Source organism: Malurus melanocephalus, unplaced genomic scaffold, assembly GCF_030028575.1.
Source record: "Malurus melanocephalus ecotype Western Australia unplaced genomic scaffold, MMel_1.1 scaffold_219, whole genome shotgun sequence".
NCBI classification, from domain to species: domain Eukaryota; kingdom Metazoa; phylum Chordata; class Aves; order Passeriformes; family Maluridae; genus Malurus; species Malurus melanocephalus.
Window position 1 is genome coordinate 206,047 of NW_026623451.1, and position 16,285 is coordinate 222,331.

The following is a 16,285-nucleotide window of genomic DNA, read 5'->3' on the forward strand; positions in this document are numbered from 1 at the left end:
GCCCACCCTGACACCTGCTCTTGGTTTATGTACAAGTAAAATCCTTTCTCTACTTTTTGAAAATACTCAGCAATTGCTCCAGTTCTGTTGGATGCTCTCACTGACCCCTCCAGGAAGACTCAGAAGTGTTTGCAGACTCTACTGGATACCAAATTTGTCCATTTCATCGATGCTCCATCCTTAGCACTGATCATGCCAATTGTTCAGAGAGCTTTTCAGGATCGTTCCACAGACACCAGGAAAATGGCTGCCCAGATCATTGGGAACATGTACTCTCTGACTGAYCAGAAGGTACTGTGCTAAAAACAATCTCTAACTGTATTACTCCTAATAGATTGCTGTGGCAAGTACTTGAGAGAATTTATTTGGCTTGGAGATTTTGCTGTTAAGTAGCATTCATTCAGCTTCTTAATTAAATATATTTAAACAGATGACTATAGTGACAGTCCTCATGTCCTTAAGACTCTCAGCTTTGTGCTTTGGTCRTCTGGTTATTACCAGTTTAACTGTACAAAAAGGTCTTGTAATTTTTACTACATAAGAAATGCCTTAACAAACAAACAAGTGAAACACAGATCAACTGCTAACAAATGGACCCAGGGTGTGTTTGCAAAGTATTTGTAGGACCTGACTGTAGGCTAAAGATCTGTGTTTAATTTTTGTGCTGATAATCTCTACATTTAAACCTTGTGTAAATGTTAAGAGCGTTGGATTTTCCTTAGATACAAAAGCACTGGGTTGAGTGAGCATTAAAAAGGTTTCRAGTGATCTGCATGGAACTGGTGTTTCTTGGACTTGCAGAATAATTCACTGTGCTTGTCTGTAGGATTATGAGAGCAACTAATTAAACTCTAGAATATTAAGGAAGTTCGCTGATAATAAAGGGTGAATGTCCTTTACAAGAAGGTGCCTTAAGTTTTCTCTCATTTTGAATCTGATTCTGACTTTTTGGACTCTTTGTTTTAGGATCTGGCCCCATACCTACCCAGTGTGACCCCCGGCCTGAAGGCCTCTCTGTTGGATCCTGTACCTGAAGTAAGTTTTTTATACAAACAGTTTGTCTTTCAGTGCATTAGGTTAAACATTGTCRTGATCAGTCTGGCACATCTGTCGTGGTACCTTTGACTGGACATTTTGCAGATCTCTGTTTCTCATGTCTGTTAGGTGCGCACAGTGTCTGCAAAGGCCCTGGGAGCCATGGTGAAGGGAATGGGAGAGTCCTGCTTTGAGGATTTATTGCCATGGCTGATGGAGACACTGACATACGAGCAGAGCTCAGTGGATCGCTCTGGTGCTGCTCAAGGTGGGGACAGCTGTGTGTGAGCACTGAGCTTAGATTTTGTCATATTAAATCAGATTAGCTGCTTGATTCTGGTGTGTATCAGCTCCATTCCCTGTTTTTTTGCCCCAGGTCTGGCTGAAGTTATGGCTGGTTTGGGGGTAGAAAAGCTGGAGAAACTTATGCCAGAGATTGTAGCTACTGCAAGTAAAGTGGATATTGCTCCACATGTACGAGATGGTTATATCATGATGTTCAACTACCTGCCAATTACCTTTGGAGACAAATTCACTCCCTACGTTGGCCCCATCATTCCTTGTATTCTCAAGGTATGTAGCAGAACTGAAGAATTTTATTTATTTGAGAATAAAAAGAAGCCTCCAGAGTATTTTAAGTGTCATTTTCAGGAATTGTGGGATGTGCAGAGACTTATCCAGCATGGCTGGACTATTAGAAAAAAATAAAGGGAATTTAAATTCTAAATTATTTYTAAGTTATTGGCTTGCTGTCTTTTATTTGTGGTCACTAATCATTTCTTGAAGTTACCTTTGTGCATTCACAGCTCTGTAGTTCATTTGTTTTTCATGGCTGAGAGAGGAAGCATTGGTTTGTTTTCCTCCTGTTGCTTTTGCACGTTGTGCTGAAAGGCCCAGTTTTCAGAGCCCCTTTTGTGCCTGTGTGCAGGCCCTGGCAGATGAGAATGAGTTTGTGCGGGACACGGCGCTGCGCGCGGGGCAGCGAATCATCAGCATGTACGCCGAGACAGCCATCGCTCTGCTCCTGCCACAGCTCGAGGATGGGCTCTTTGATGACCTGTGGAGGATAAGGTAAGGCAAAACCAGCTTAGCCACAAATGTTTCCCTTCCATGCTTGAAAAACGGGTGTGATTTAGACTCTGTGGTGCTCCTCAAAAAAATGCAGCGACCTTCTGTGAAGCAAATACAAGTGTCTCTTTTTTCTTATTGATTTGACTATGATGCCTTATAGCACTTGAGTCTGCAAAGCCCTGCCAGGCTGGATGAGGTTTCCTGATACCTGCAGAGCATTCATGCTGGATTATTAATTCTGGTGGTGACTCTGAAATGCGCTTCCAAGTCAGTTGATGTGGCAATATTCAGCCCTTGTGTATTGTTTTTCATTTTTCCAAATGCTGAGCAAGTTATTGTTCTCCTGTGTATGGAAATGTGCAGTGGAGCACTGGCATCCAATAGCAGTTACTCAAAAATTAGCTGTACTAAATGATTTGTGCCAGCTGAGTGCTGGTAAGTGCTCTTACCCCAGGTGAATGTCATTTGGGTTAGACAGATGCAGGCAATGTCTTCTTGTTCCTTCTTAGAGTCAAGGCTATTCTCCGATTCATTGTTCCGATTTGAAAATTCTCTCAATGCTTCCAGTCTGGAATTCATTCCTTCCCTTTCCCTTTAGCATGCTGCTTTCAGCCTGTAGGCAGACTGATGTTACACATGCAGCATTTCAGTACAGACCCAGCTCTGCCTCACATTTGGCTCCTGTCTGTAGCTGACATACTGTCAGAATTGGACAGGTACTGCCTGAGTGCCCTGTTTGTAACACTTGACTTGCTTCTGTTGCCAGGTTTAGCTCAGTTCAGCTCCTTGGAGATCTTCTGTTCCATATCTCAGGAGTTACTGGAAAAATGACCACAGAAACTGCCTCAGAGGATGACAACTTTGGAACAGCCCAGTCAAATAAGGTAAAATTGTTTGTGTCTGTTGTGCCATCTATTTTTTTTTTTAATTCTCCTATTTTAAATCAGCATGGAGCACCTGCTGAAAAGACATATTGAATAATCATGTATTCTGTTATTTTTATAGGTTTTGGGGGTACATAATACAATTTTGTGCTATTTCGTTCCAGGCTATCATTAATGCTCTGGGAGTGGAGAGGAGGAACAGGGTGCTGGCAGGCCTGTACATGGGCCGCTCGGACACGCAGCTGGTGGTGCGCCAGGCCTCCCTACACGTCTGGAAAATCGTGGTCTCAAACACTCCTCGCACGCTGCGAGAAATCCTGCCAACACTCTTTGGGCTTCTGCTGAAATTCCTGGCCAGTACTTGTGCAGATAAGAGAACGGTGAGGAATTAAGTTGTGCCTTCCTSATCCTGCAGGTGACTGTAGAAAATAACTCCTGAGGAATACAGGATAATCCTTCTCTATAAGTCACTCCAAAGCTGTCATCAATTTAACTATTCTGAGCATGTCCAAGCTCTCTGTTTGCTGAAGGCAACTGTGATTGTGATGACAGTAAAACTGTTTTTCGGTGGTTGTTTATGATACTGTTTCCATTCCTACTGCTGTGTCTGCACTGTGAACAATAGCTTATGGTCAAAAGTGAACATTTGCTCACAGTTCACCTTATGAAGCTTTATAGAAAGGAAAATAGTTAATTACACATTTCTGGGGACAGGTTGCAGCACGGACATTAGGAGATCTCGTCCGAAAGTTAGGAGAGAAGATCCTTCCTGAAATCATTCCTATCCTGGAAGATGGACTGAGATCAGACAAGAGCGATGAGAGGCAAGGAGTCTGCATTGGTTTGAGCGAGATCATGAAATCAACCAGCAGGGATGCGGTGAGTTACATGGGCCGGGTGAAATTCCTGTTTTCCCGGGTGTTGATGTTACGGTGCAGGTATTGCACTTGAGACAGAAAAATACAGCTCGTGCTGGACTTGTTCTGTGGATTGAGGTCAGGGCTTGTAACTAACACAGAGTTGCTGCTCAGGCAAATTGTATGAATTTTTATTAGTTGGTAAATTTAAACATTGCCTTTTATGAGGTAAAATACTAGAAGTCTTCCACAAGTAGCCTTAGAGCACTGCAGCTATTTGTGCTGATTGATCCTGCTTTTCCTCCAATATTATTTCAAGCAARCCGCCATTTGGTTTCAGTTGCACAAATTTTGCATTCTTAGCTACTTTGCTGAGATACACGTGCCTGTTGTGCTTTAAATGTTCTGTAATTTACCTCTTCAGGTACTGCTTTTCTCTGAGTCCCTGGTTCCTACAGTGAGAAAAGCACTGTGTGACCCTCTGGAAGAAGTTCGAGAGGCTGCAGCCAAAACATTTGARCAGCTGCACTCAACAATTGGCCATCAGGCTCTTGAAGACATCCTGCCCTTCTTGCTGAAGCAGCTGGTGAGCATACTCAGCATTAGTCAATGACCTGATTAATGATATTTGTGGGACAAGTTTTGAATAATTAACTTAAAGGAGAAGGAGGATTGTAGTGGCAGACYTTCCAGGGAATGGCAGCAATATTTTTATCTCTTCCTGGAGTCATCCTAGCTGTTGGTAGGGAAGATCTTATGGCTAAAGCCAAGGCCTAAGAATTGCTACACCTGTCTCTGCTATGGAACTGCCATTGTCACCTGCTTAAGTTGCGTGGCCACCATGCTTGAAATGAAAAACCTTTCTGATGTGACAGAAGAGCTTGGTTTGGGTTTTGCTAGGTACTATGAGAGCATTTTTGAATAGAAGGACTTGATTTTGTTTTTATGATCGCATCGTAAATTGTCCCTTGAAACTGAGCTTAGCTTGTTGTGTCATAGATCATTTCTCAGAGCTGTCTCTTTCTCTTTCCCTGTAGGATAATGAAGAGACAGCTGACTTTGCTGTGGATGGTCTTAAACAAGTTATGGCTGTCAAGAGCCGTGTGGTGCTGCCTTACTTGGTGCCAAAGGTATAATGGGGATCAAATCTTAAACTTCACATCTGTGCTGTTTCTTCTGCTTGCTGCCAGTTTCCTTTGGACCAGCATGGCAAAAGGGAGAGGACAGTTTGATGATTTTATATTCAAAACATTGTAATTTGGGTTGTGAATAAATATTTCATGTTGTAGAGGAATTGAGATTCCATCTGAAAAATGGAATCTGCTTGTCTCAATTTTTTATGGGTTTTTTTTTTTATTTTTGTAGCTGACTACCCCACCAGTGAACACCTGGGTGCTGGCTTTCCTCTCCTCAGTGGCAGGGGATGCTCTGACACGGCACTTGAGTGTCATCCTGCCTGCCATGATGTCTGCACTCAAAGAGAAGCTGGGCACCAGTGAAGAGCAATTGGCAAGTAGCACAGCTCAGCTCTTTGTTGTGAYAGGTTGTCTGAAGACAGTGCACCAGGTTTACTTCCCAGACCAGAATCTGTGTTCTCTACATTCACAGATTGCATGTTTAATTCAGTCCATTAGCTTCTCCAGGATGAGTCTTTTTGCCCGGTGGCATATTGTGAGTCAAAAAACGTATGCTATCCAAATCTATTTGTATCCATTTAAAAGTCTCCTTGGCCTGCTACAAGACACAATTCTCAGTTTACTTATTCCTGGAGAACTGCCAGAGAGTCTAGTTAACTTTCTATTTATTCTTGGTGTAGAAGACTGAGATTAAAGGGCTGCAGGGAGGAAGTCTCCTATTTTGCATGCTGCACTCCTCCGGTACTGCTTTCCAAAACATCTGGTGTTTGGACTCCAGAGAACATCCTGGAGTTGTGATGTGGACAGACATGTATATAATCAGTTGGTGAATTAGGAACGAGTGACAGAGTCCTGTTGTCTGTCCGCTGTGGATGCCCATTAGATCAGCTTATAGTCTCAAGTCTGCCTGGAGATCTCTAATGTACCCTCAGACGTGCTTGTAATTAGTGCTATGACGCACAGCATTAAACTACCTAAATCAGAAGAATGTTATCTGACAAAACTCAGTCTCTCATGAGTGAGTAAGATGGGAGAGACTGAGCTACTCTAATTTTTGTAAATTAGCCCTGCTGCAGCAATCAGTTCAGCAGAGTTTGGTCACTTGTTAAGTTTTAAGAATTGGTTATACCTGTGTCTGCACCAGGACTGAGTCAAGCCTGTAATGGTGTGTTTCTCTCTTTAATGAGAAACAATTAGTAGATGGGGTGTGTTGTAATATTTACCTGGGGATAATGTTTGGGATAACATGGAGAAACCTGGGGCTAAATTTGGCTTTGTTCTGTTTGAGAGCTAATGTAGAGTTAATTTGGGCTCTTCAGGAGATGGCAAACTGCCAGTCTGTGATCCTGTCTGTGGAAGATGATGTTGGACAGAGAATTATAACTGAAGATTTGCTGGAAGCGACCCGCAGCCCTGAGCTGGGCATGAGACAGGCAGCAGCTGTCATGCTGAATATCTACTGCTCCAAGACAAAAGCAGACTACACTGGTCATCTCAGAAGCCTGGTTTCAGGCTTGATTCGCCTCTTCAACGACACCAACCCTGTAGTTCTGAATGAAAGCTGGGATGCGCTTAATTCCATCACCAAGGTGAGAGGCAGCTTAAAARGGTTACAGGGGTAATGTCTGGCCTGAGAAGACTTCACAAAAGGTATCTGGTTGTCATGTTGCCTGATCTTTGTTTTACCCCTCTCTCCTGCAGAAATTAGATGCTGGGAACCAGCTTGCTCTCATTGAGGACCTGCACCGGGATATCCGGATTGTAGGGAATGAGGCCAAGGGCGAGCATGTGCCAGGATTCTGTATTCCTAAGAAGGTAAAGGATCAGAATGAGTGTGGATTCATTGCAGCCACAATACCCCACCTTTGGGGAGAGCTGATTGATATTACAGCTGTTAGAAGCAGTGACTATTTGGGCTTTTCAAACYTGTGTATTGGAGGACTTTTTGTAGGTTAGAGCCCATGTGTTACCCTACAGAAGACCCCTCTTACAGTGAGGTCTCTGACAATTCTGTTATGCATGTTATGGTTGCTGGCTGCTTTTTGTGGGGGAGAACACTGGACTTCTGTGCCAAATTTCTCTGGTTTAAAAATTCCCTGAGCCGCCACCACTTTTCTCATAGCAACTGGCTTAGTAAGGCGGAGAGGCATGAAATCAAACCAAATAAAAGTAGCTCTGTCAATGTGGAATCAGGCAGCTGAAGGTCAACAGGAAATTGAGAGAAACTGTCCAAGTCTGTGCATCTGGTGTATAATAGGAGCAAAAATAAGATACGTATTTCTTGTATCTTAGCTTCTAAGCTGTTTTATTCGATTTTCGTGACAGGGAGTAACTTCCATACTTGTGGTGCTGCGGGAAGGTGTTTTAACTGGTAATCCAGAACAGAAGGAGGAGGCAGCAAAGGCCTTAGGGCTGGTTATTAAGCTGACTTCTGCTGAAGCTCTTAAACCATCTGTGGTGAGCATCACTGGGCCACTCATTCGAATCTTGGGAGATCGGTTCAGCTGGAATGTCAAGGTGGCTCTGCTTGAAACATTAAGCCTTCTTTTAGCTAAGGTAAGATTCAAAGTGTCGGACTGTGTTTTTTTCCATGGCAACCTTCAAAAATATCTGTTGCTGTTCATGTAAATACAGCTGGGATGCCTGCTGCTGTGGATTTGATAYTTAGGAAGAGCACTGTAACTGGATTGCATTATTCCAGCAGCTTCTGGCCAGCAAAAAAAGCCCCCAAAGCTGAATCACTGGGCTTCTTAGAAATACTGCTAAATGCTGATCCCACTTTCAAGTGATTAAAACCCACCATGTAATTAATTTCTCCTGTATCCACCATTTTAAAGTATTGTTAAGTGCAGAGATCTTATGTATCTTTGAACTGAGCTGAGCTTTTATTCAGTGCTCTGTGTACAAAAGGCTGTTCATGATAGTGTAAAACTTCTCAGTGTTACCSTTCTATTTCAATATGCAGAGAATATGATTAGATGTGAAAAATTTAAAGGTTTTGTGTTGAATTATTGTTTCATGTTTTTCTTATTTTAGTAGCGCAATAGATCTAACAAAGGCTCTCTGTTAACAAACTGCTGTAGAAGAGGCCATGCTGTTTTCAGGCTTTGATCTCTAGCTGCTCTTTAATACTTGACCCCACCACTTTCCCTTCTTCCATCTCTGAAATAGGTTGAGATTGCCCTGAAACCATTTTTGCCCCAGTTGCAAACAACCTTCACCAAAGCTCTGCAAGACTCAAACCGTGCTGTTCGCCTTAAAGCTGCCGATGCTCTTGGGAAGCTCATTGTCATCCATGTCAAAGTGGATCCGCTCTTCACGGAGCTCCTGAATGGAATTCGTTCCAGTGATGACTCTGCCATCAGGTAAGCTGCAGCTGACAGCTCAGACCTTACTGCTTACTAAGGATGAAAGAAAGAGCTGGGATGAATGAACAAAACCYCCAAACAGAGTAAGAGGTATGAATTAACAAAAGCAATTGACTGTAAACCAAGAATATGGATGATGGGTCAGAAGCTGAGCTGTGAGAGTATTTGGGAGAARCAGGTGCTTGGGGTCTGCCCAGTTCTCCTCTCCTGCACACCCCCAAGCAGCCCAMTTTCAGATAAAAGCATTGACTGTCAGTCTGACATGAAGTAATACAGCAGTCCTTGTATCCTAAAGGGCACAGATCCCTAAGATACGAACTTTCTGACTTCAGAATTTTTTAAATGTTTGAACGGTCAGAAAATACCTGTGTTGTAACAGACAGAAACATGGAAGTATTGTCTAGGATGGCATTTCCAGCAGTGCAGAGAGAGGATCACACTCCCAAAGGCRTATCAGTGTATTTGCTGTGCAAGGATCTGCTACAGGTATCCAGAGCAGAATTTTTCTTGGAGGGTGGGGGAGAGACAGTGTTTGAYTGTACCTTGTGTTCTCTTCCAGGGACACAATGCTGCAAGCGCTGCGGTTTGTCACACGAGGAGCTGGTGCAAAAGTAGATGCTGCAATTAGGAAGAATATCAGCACAGTCCTGCTGGGGATGCTGGGACACGATGAGGTACTGCTTCAGCTAGCTGCAAAGGACCCATGCTGCAGAGTCTTGTTACATTTAAAATCTGAACTTTCAAACAGAGTTACTATCTCAAATAACTTCTGGGAAAATTACTAATGATGTAGTCAAGGGGAAGAATTTGAGATCCCTGGCCAGTCCCTGGTAACTGCAAGTTTAATGTTTCCTTGGCAACTGCATATGTGGGTTTAACCTGCAGCTCCTCACTAACAGGTTTGAGACATCTCCACAGCCAAGATTTGCTTTTTCATCTTGGAGAAAACCTGCAGTACCTTTGCTGTATTGCATGGGTGGGTGTTTGTAGCCTCTCAAGTGAGGTTTATCATTCAGTACGAGAAATTTTTCAGATAATGGCAAATTTTTCTTCAACGAGTCAGAATCTCTCCAAGTTTAATATAGGGTCTTCTGTATATGGCAAATACAATCACATGAGTGAGATTAGATAATAATTTTCTTACGTCAGTCTCTATAACAGACATACAACTGTTGACATGCTAGAAAGCCAAAAATTGAAACATTCCCAGTGGATTGTAAATTTTGGTGAGGATAGTAATTAGATGGTCACATAAAGAAGCCAAAATACCAAAAGCTGGGAGTGTTAAGGAAACTAGTAAGAGTTTATCACAGAGATCAGCTCATCAAGTGATGGCTGGAAATAACACTTACAGTAAGTGAATCTAAACTAAATTCTGAACTCATCTTCTAAARCATTGACTCTAATCTTTATGACTTTTCCATTTAACAGATCAGAACTTAGATCCAAGATCTGTAATTCTTCAGTCTCTGTTGGCTTTTSTGACCATAGATTTGGCTTTAAATTCCATTACGTACAAAAAGCCATGTGAACTGACAAAAATCCACAGGGAGTAGGAGGGAAATACTACTATTTATTTTCTCCTCCTCTTTATTTCCTGTCATCTTCTGACACYTGTTCTTCTTGCTGCCTGTCTTTGGGGTATATTGAGCTGAAGCCATGTTCTCTGTTCTGCCATCCCCTGTCAGGATGCCACCCGCATGGCCTCRGCCGGCTGCCTGGCAGAGCTGTGTGCCTTTCTGTCCGACGAGGAGCTCAGCACTGTTCTCCACCAGCACTTACTGGGTAGGTGAAACTATTTACAGGACTGGAACAGATTCTGAAAGCAGGGAAGATTCCTTCTGAGCCATTGGTTCAGGCTAACTTTGTGACTGAATCTGTTCTGTATTTTTTTGTGCTTTTCTTTGCTCATGGCTCTTAATTTATGCATTGGTACACAGGGAGCACAGGTAACTGGTTATCMGGTGGGGTTACCCAGACATTTTTTTTCCCTGGATTTGTTATCAGATGACTTGATAAAAGTACCAGCATGGTGGAGTAATTGCTAGTGCTGACATAGAGACAGCTGGACATGACAGGATGACCATTTGGGAGGGCACTGTGATCTTGGGTTGGCAGATGCTAATTGCAGACCACATTTGATGGCCTCACATGCTTTTGGAGAATTAACTAATTTGCCTCTAAGTTAAAAAAAMCCAAGAATTTTATAGAATCCCAGTGTTTGAGAGTGTTATGGATTACTCTCCTCTGTGGGATTAAAAAGGGAGTCTGTTGGCTGGTGAAATTACAGATGATTTTTGTAATTTTATTAGAGAGTCAAAGCTTAGAGTCTAATTTTGAAACCATTAAAAGTATCTGAGTTGAACAAGAGAGTCCCTTGTTTGTGTCTGCTTCCCTGCCTGCCCAGGTGGTGTTCCTGCCTGGAAAAGGTGTTGCATTTTCTCTCTGTCTGTATGTCATTTTGTGAGAAATGGAGGAAGCAAGGCATTGCTTTAGATGTTGCTTCTTATTTCATTTTATGGCAGTGAATTGACGAACTGCCAAAAGCCTTCTCAGATGAAAAGGAATGGATAGCAGGAGCGCTGCCATTGTTCTTTCTTTCCTCTGCAGCAGACATCTCTGGCATCGACTGGATGGTGAGGCACGGCCGGAGCCTGGCTCTCTCTGTGGCTGTGAACGTGGCTCCTGGCAGGCTGTGTTCCCCAAAATACTACAACAGTGTCCAGGAGATGATCCTCAGCAATGCCACGGCCGACAGGGTGAGTCCTGCCCGAGAGTGGCTGTGTGCTGGTGTAGGCACTTGTTGGGAGCAGGAATGAAAGGTGTGTGACCAGCCTCCTGTCTTACCAACCAGGACAAAACCCGCAGGTGCCATCTGAAGATTCTCCCTTGGCTAGATTCAGCTTTTATGGTGAAATTACACAACTGTTCTGGTTCTTTGAGTTCTGATCTCTGGGGAGATGAAGATTAAATATTCTTTAACTGCAGAGTAGGTTTCATTTGGAGTAAATTACACTCCTGTTTCCCTAGAGARTTCTCATTCACAGGCCAGGTTTACAAGAAGTGGAAATTACTCATTTTAGGAGGAAGATTTTAAATCTGAGGTTTAATGAGTAGTTTGGGGTAAGGATCCTGGGGAYTTAGTGGAGCCTGCTGCCTTGTTCCATCTGGCTCATGGTTGTGTTGGGATTTTTTTGGTCATATTACGCAGTAACATTAACCCATGTTTCCCAGCTTCAATGCTGCTGTTCTTTTGAAAGGTGGGTTTAGCCTTTCACAAAAGCTGTCAGACCATGAGTTTGGTTATAAAGGCTGTTGAATTCTGCTGTAGTAATACCAATTCTTGTCTTTATGTTGAAGATCCCCATTGCAGTTAGTGGCATCAGAGGGATGGGCTTTCTCATGAAATACCACATGGAAGGAGGAGGCAACCTGCCTCCCAAACTTTCCAGCCTCTTTATTAAGGTAAGAATTTTTATAATAACTACCTAGTGATGTTCTCATGTGATCTGACCCTCTGTTTGRGATAACTTATGGGTGGCTCTATCAAATCCCTGAAAATGCAGATGTTTCTTTTTGAGGCAGACTGCAGGTAGAATCACTGTATCAGCCTGCTTTGAAGCTGTGAATACAGTACCGCCATCCTGGCTCTAATATGGAATTTTGCATTTGAGCTTTCTGTGCTAACTCCCAGGTCTGGTTCTTATAAATGCATTTTTCTTTTGCAGTAGCAAACAGCTGGCAGAGAGGCAGAGAAGAGGGGGGAGAAGCATCAGGTTTTTAAGGCTGCTGAAGGTCAAACAGCCTTTGTTAGAAATGCATCAAATACCAGAACTCACCTTACCTTACCTTAATTGAAGTTAACAATCTTTTGATCAATTGAAGTTAACACATWTTTTTCAGTTCATATCTATTTAAATATTTTTATTCAAAATTTCTTTCTTTTGGTGTGTGGCTGGGTTCATTGCTTGCCCTCCCTGAATCCCACCCACTTTAAATACACATCTTTGGTATATCTGAATGTAAATGTATCTTTGTCTCCTTCAGTGTCTTCAGAACTCATCCAGTGACATCAAGTTAGTTGCAGAAAAGATGATTTGGTGGGCAAATAAAAGCCATCTTCCCCCATTGGATCCTCAGACAATTAAACCAATTCTCAAAGCACTTCTGGATAACACAAAAGATAAAAACACCAGTGTAAGAGCCTACAGTGACCAGGCAATCGTCAACCTTCTGAAGATGAGAGCGGGTGAAGAAGTGCTTGAGGTATGAGACATAGAAAACCATAATTGTTCCTAGCAAGGCTGTGTCACCTTGTTCTTCTTTTGTCTGTGTGGTGCCTACAGCCTCAGRATGTGTTGGAAATCTCTTATGAAATAGATTAAGTGGAACATTCTCATTTTTATTTAGGCCTTCAGCRGCATTCTCATGCTCAGCCCTGAAGAAATCAGCAACACCTGATTGCACAACTTTATAGTGCAGCATTAAGAGAATCAAGGCATTCAGCATACCCCCTAAAGCCCTGCCCGTGCTGGAGTTCCTCCAGCTGGSACTGATCATTTATTGCTTTGGTCACCTGTATGATCAGAGTGSTGCTAGGGAGTATTTAGGATGAATTACTTCATGAATCCATTTCCAGACCTGTTTCCTAAGTCTGACCTGTGTTTGAATAGTTCCCATGTCTGGAATTGTTAAACCAGATAAGACATTTGGTACGTTTGAAAGATTTCAGTAGGTACAGCATGTAAGGCACTTACACTTACTCTGATTTTGTGTGGTGTGTCGTAAGGAGTTGGTAATCGGTGCTTTCTCCCTTCCACAGTCGGTCTCCAAGATTCTTGATGCTGCCAGCCTGGAGCTTCTGAATGAAAGCTGCAGGAGGTCCCTGCGGAAGCTGGCTGGGCAGGCTGACTCCGAGGAACAGATCGATGACACTATCCTGACGTGATAAAGCTCCCGAAGACTAGGAAACACTGAACCAACCGCTGCATCAGCATTTCAACTCAAACACCTATTATAAATGTTTTCATTTTTGAAAATGTTAATTCTGATGGGATTTCATGAAAAGGACTCCCAGAGAGTATTTTAGTATCAAATATACCAGAATAGCCTTAATTAGACCCACATTAGCTGAAAATTAAAAATTTGGTCCCCTTTTTGAAACAGATAATGGGCAAGAGACAGACATACTAACCAATACTGGTCAGTTGTGGCCAATTGTGAGATGTGGCTAGAGCACATCAGGCTTAAACTCTGGTGACAACTATTTCTTTCSAGGGTCTGTGCAAAAACTCCAGTACTGGAAGTATTGGTTTTTCCACGCACCCTGGGAGGCAGGAATAGAACTCAGTGAAAAGTTCAGTTTTATTGTTTTTGTGTACTCCTAACTTGCTGCTTGTGACGGTTCTGAAGACTGAAAATCCCTGTAAAATGGAGTATTTAAAATAGCCTTAGGAATCACAGATGCGAAAGGGGGATTAAATGCAGTCTGTTTAGAGAAGGAACATTTAATAAAGGCTCTGACTTTGATCCTTCTGCTCTAAACTGTTCTTTTTACAAATTCATTTGTCAACAAACTTATACTGTGATTTACTTTTCAGACCTTTTTGTTCTAGGGCAGACAGTTTGTAAAGTGGGCAGTGCTGTGATCTGTGAAAACCTTTTGCAAAACTGAGGAAAGCCAGGGTTTAAAGCCAAGCCAGAACTGACATTTAATGAAATTTGTAAGTAATTACTCTGTTAATTTCCAAAGTATTTTTGACTACAGGCAGCTTTTTAGTTACCCAGCTTACGAAAAGTCCTTTGTATTTACTTCAAAGGCTTTACAAGATACTTGGCATTAAGTTTTTGTGGTCAATGCTCCAAGAAAGTATTTCATTTTTTCTGGCCACATATATCTCTACTGAAAAAAAAAATTATTTTAATTTACTGGTACATTTTATGTCACTTGATGGAAATAGTGAAAAATCTTATTGCAGAATATAAGTTTTTAGAAAGCAAAATGAGCTTTATATTCTATGTAGAGTAATAGTTAAATGAGACTTAGCTATTTCATGAAACTCAGAGAAGCTGGTTGCACCTGAGAAGCCAGAGCACTAAGATTTCATATGGGTGGGTGGTGTGTRTGTGTGTGTGTAATCTTCCTTGCTTGTAACTCTGGATGGCTCAAACCATGACGATGGGAGGAGAACACAATACCACACATCATAAAATTTGAGAGCATGAAGTGGAACCCCCATGGGAACACATGCTCTGCTGAACCAATTTGCTGATTGTTATGGCAGCRAACACAAGAACATTTTTATCATACTAATGCCTCAAACAGCAAGATACCATCTTGAACAGGCATTTGGAAGTGCTGTGGTTTGTTCTGGTTAGAAGCACGGGAATCTGTCAAAAAGTTSCTGGGCTGTGTCAGTTCCCAGCCTATGGTGTATGCTCCTGACAACAGGGATTTGCTGTAGAAGTCCGTGGAAGGCTGTTGGAAGGAACTTGGGAAAATCAGCTATTTTACCCTGTAGCTAAGATAGGCTCAGCTCCCACTAAACCATTCCTAGCTGATTTCCACACAATTGTTTATATAGCATTGTGAGGATAGAGATTCCATAACCTCTCTATGCCATCTATTTCATGATATAAACTTATCAGACTGTCAGAACTTACCTCRAGTCTGAAAGAAATCTTCCATGCTGCTACTTGAGTCCACTGCTGCTTGTCCTATTCCCACAGACATTGAAAACAGTTCATTTTTTGCAGCAACTGCATCRTCACTTCCAGTGTCCTCGCCCCTGGACAAAATGAATTTAGATTTTCTATGTRTTTTCTGAGATTTTTCTGTTTTCTAAGCTTAGACTGCTGCCCCTCATGTTTGTTTGTTCCATTCTAACTCCTCTTTGCCTTGAGGAGGCCTTAGGTTCACAGAACAGCAGTTAACCCACGCAGTGCAAGAACCTGCACTGAAACGTGTACAAAATTTGATGCCAGTCAAAACCTAAGTAGGTGCTAAAAAGCTCAGTGGTTGTGCTGGAATCATTCATGCCATCACTGTGGACAAGAAGGAATGAAAAAAATGGGAAGTTTTGGTGAAGAATAGCTGTTTGAGCTCTTGGCTTACCTATTTTATCYGATTTCAATAGATGATCCACATAAACATGGGAAAGAAAATTACAGTTAAATGAAGCCATTTTTATTAACTTGTTTATTTTAGYCCATAAGAGCTTCTGTTACTTAGGGTGTTTTGATGATCTGTATTTCCAGCTTAGGTAGCAGCAAGTGGAAAAATTCATTCATCTTCCCAAACAACACCGGAATTTTTGCACTGAGCTTAGTTGTTCCTGAGAGGGAGGGGTAAAAGGTAGGAGCTCATTCACACTTGTGGAGAATATGCTGATTTTTCAGTCACAGTGAAACACTCGATTTGGATTTTGATAGCTACTTTTTGCTAAACTATTTATACACTGCAGTATAATATATCAGAGATAAAACACCCATAATTTTTGCCACAACATGAGATCTGATAAATTGATTGTGCCAACTTGGAGACTAAAGAATTAATTTTTTTTCTCATTTCAAATGTTTTAAAATACCAGTTGTCAGTAAAAGATAATTTTTCCCTACAACTAATGGTAATAACATCTTTGAACTGTCAAGCAACTGTCTCTGAGTGACAGCTGAACTGTGTATTTCGAAAAGATAAAAAAATAATTTATGAGAGGTTTAAACTTACAAGGTGCTAAAAATTACAATGGAAGAGACAAATGTGAAAGCATAAAATATTCAAATATTTTGATTTTTTGATTAGTCACCGCTCTTACTGTCCGTTTTATTAGGTAACATCACAGTGCCTCATGCTTTTCACATGACGAGGTTTCAGAAGCTCAAAAATAGAGGTAATAGAAATCACTGTCATTTTGGGTTTGAGCTGGTGGTTTGTG

The 16,285-nt window shown here is 41.9% G+C and overlaps 1 protein-coding gene across 1 annotated transcript in view; it reads left to right on the plus strand.

The window, feature by feature from the left end:
* The window catches only part of GCN1 (GCN1 activator of EIF2AK4), a 37,511-nt gene extending 23,631 nt beyond the window's left edge, over positions 1-13,880 (plus strand). The window contains exons 38-58 of the mRNA XM_057374236.1: positions 71-291; positions 967-1,035; positions 1,165-1,303; positions 1,412-1,608; positions 1,964-2,106; positions 2,873-2,990; positions 3,155-3,370; positions 3,705-3,869; positions 4,272-4,433; positions 4,885-4,977; positions 5,213-5,356; positions 6,303-6,572; positions 6,685-6,798; positions 7,309-7,539; positions 8,155-8,348; positions 8,911-9,025; positions 10,040-10,136; positions 10,962-11,110; positions 11,712-11,816; positions 12,399-12,617; positions 13,174-13,880. Of these exons, the coding sequence (XP_057230219.1) occupies positions 71-291; positions 967-1,035; positions 1,165-1,303; positions 1,412-1,608; positions 1,964-2,106; positions 2,873-2,990; positions 3,155-3,370; positions 3,705-3,869; positions 4,272-4,433; positions 4,885-4,977; positions 5,213-5,356; positions 6,303-6,572; positions 6,685-6,798; positions 7,309-7,539; positions 8,155-8,348; positions 8,911-9,025; positions 10,040-10,136; positions 10,962-11,110; positions 11,712-11,816; positions 12,399-12,617; positions 13,174-13,299 (3,287 nt within the window). The 3' untranslated portion in view covers positions 13,300-13,880. The remainder of the gene's footprint in view (positions 1-70; positions 292-966; positions 1,036-1,164; positions 1,304-1,411; positions 1,609-1,963; positions 2,107-2,872; positions 2,991-3,154; positions 3,371-3,704; positions 3,870-4,271; positions 4,434-4,884; positions 4,978-5,212; positions 5,357-6,302; positions 6,573-6,684; positions 6,799-7,308; positions 7,540-8,154; positions 8,349-8,910; positions 9,026-10,039; positions 10,137-10,961; positions 11,111-11,711; positions 11,817-12,398; positions 12,618-13,173) is intronic.
* Positions 13,881-16,285: the final 2,405 nt, after the last annotated feature.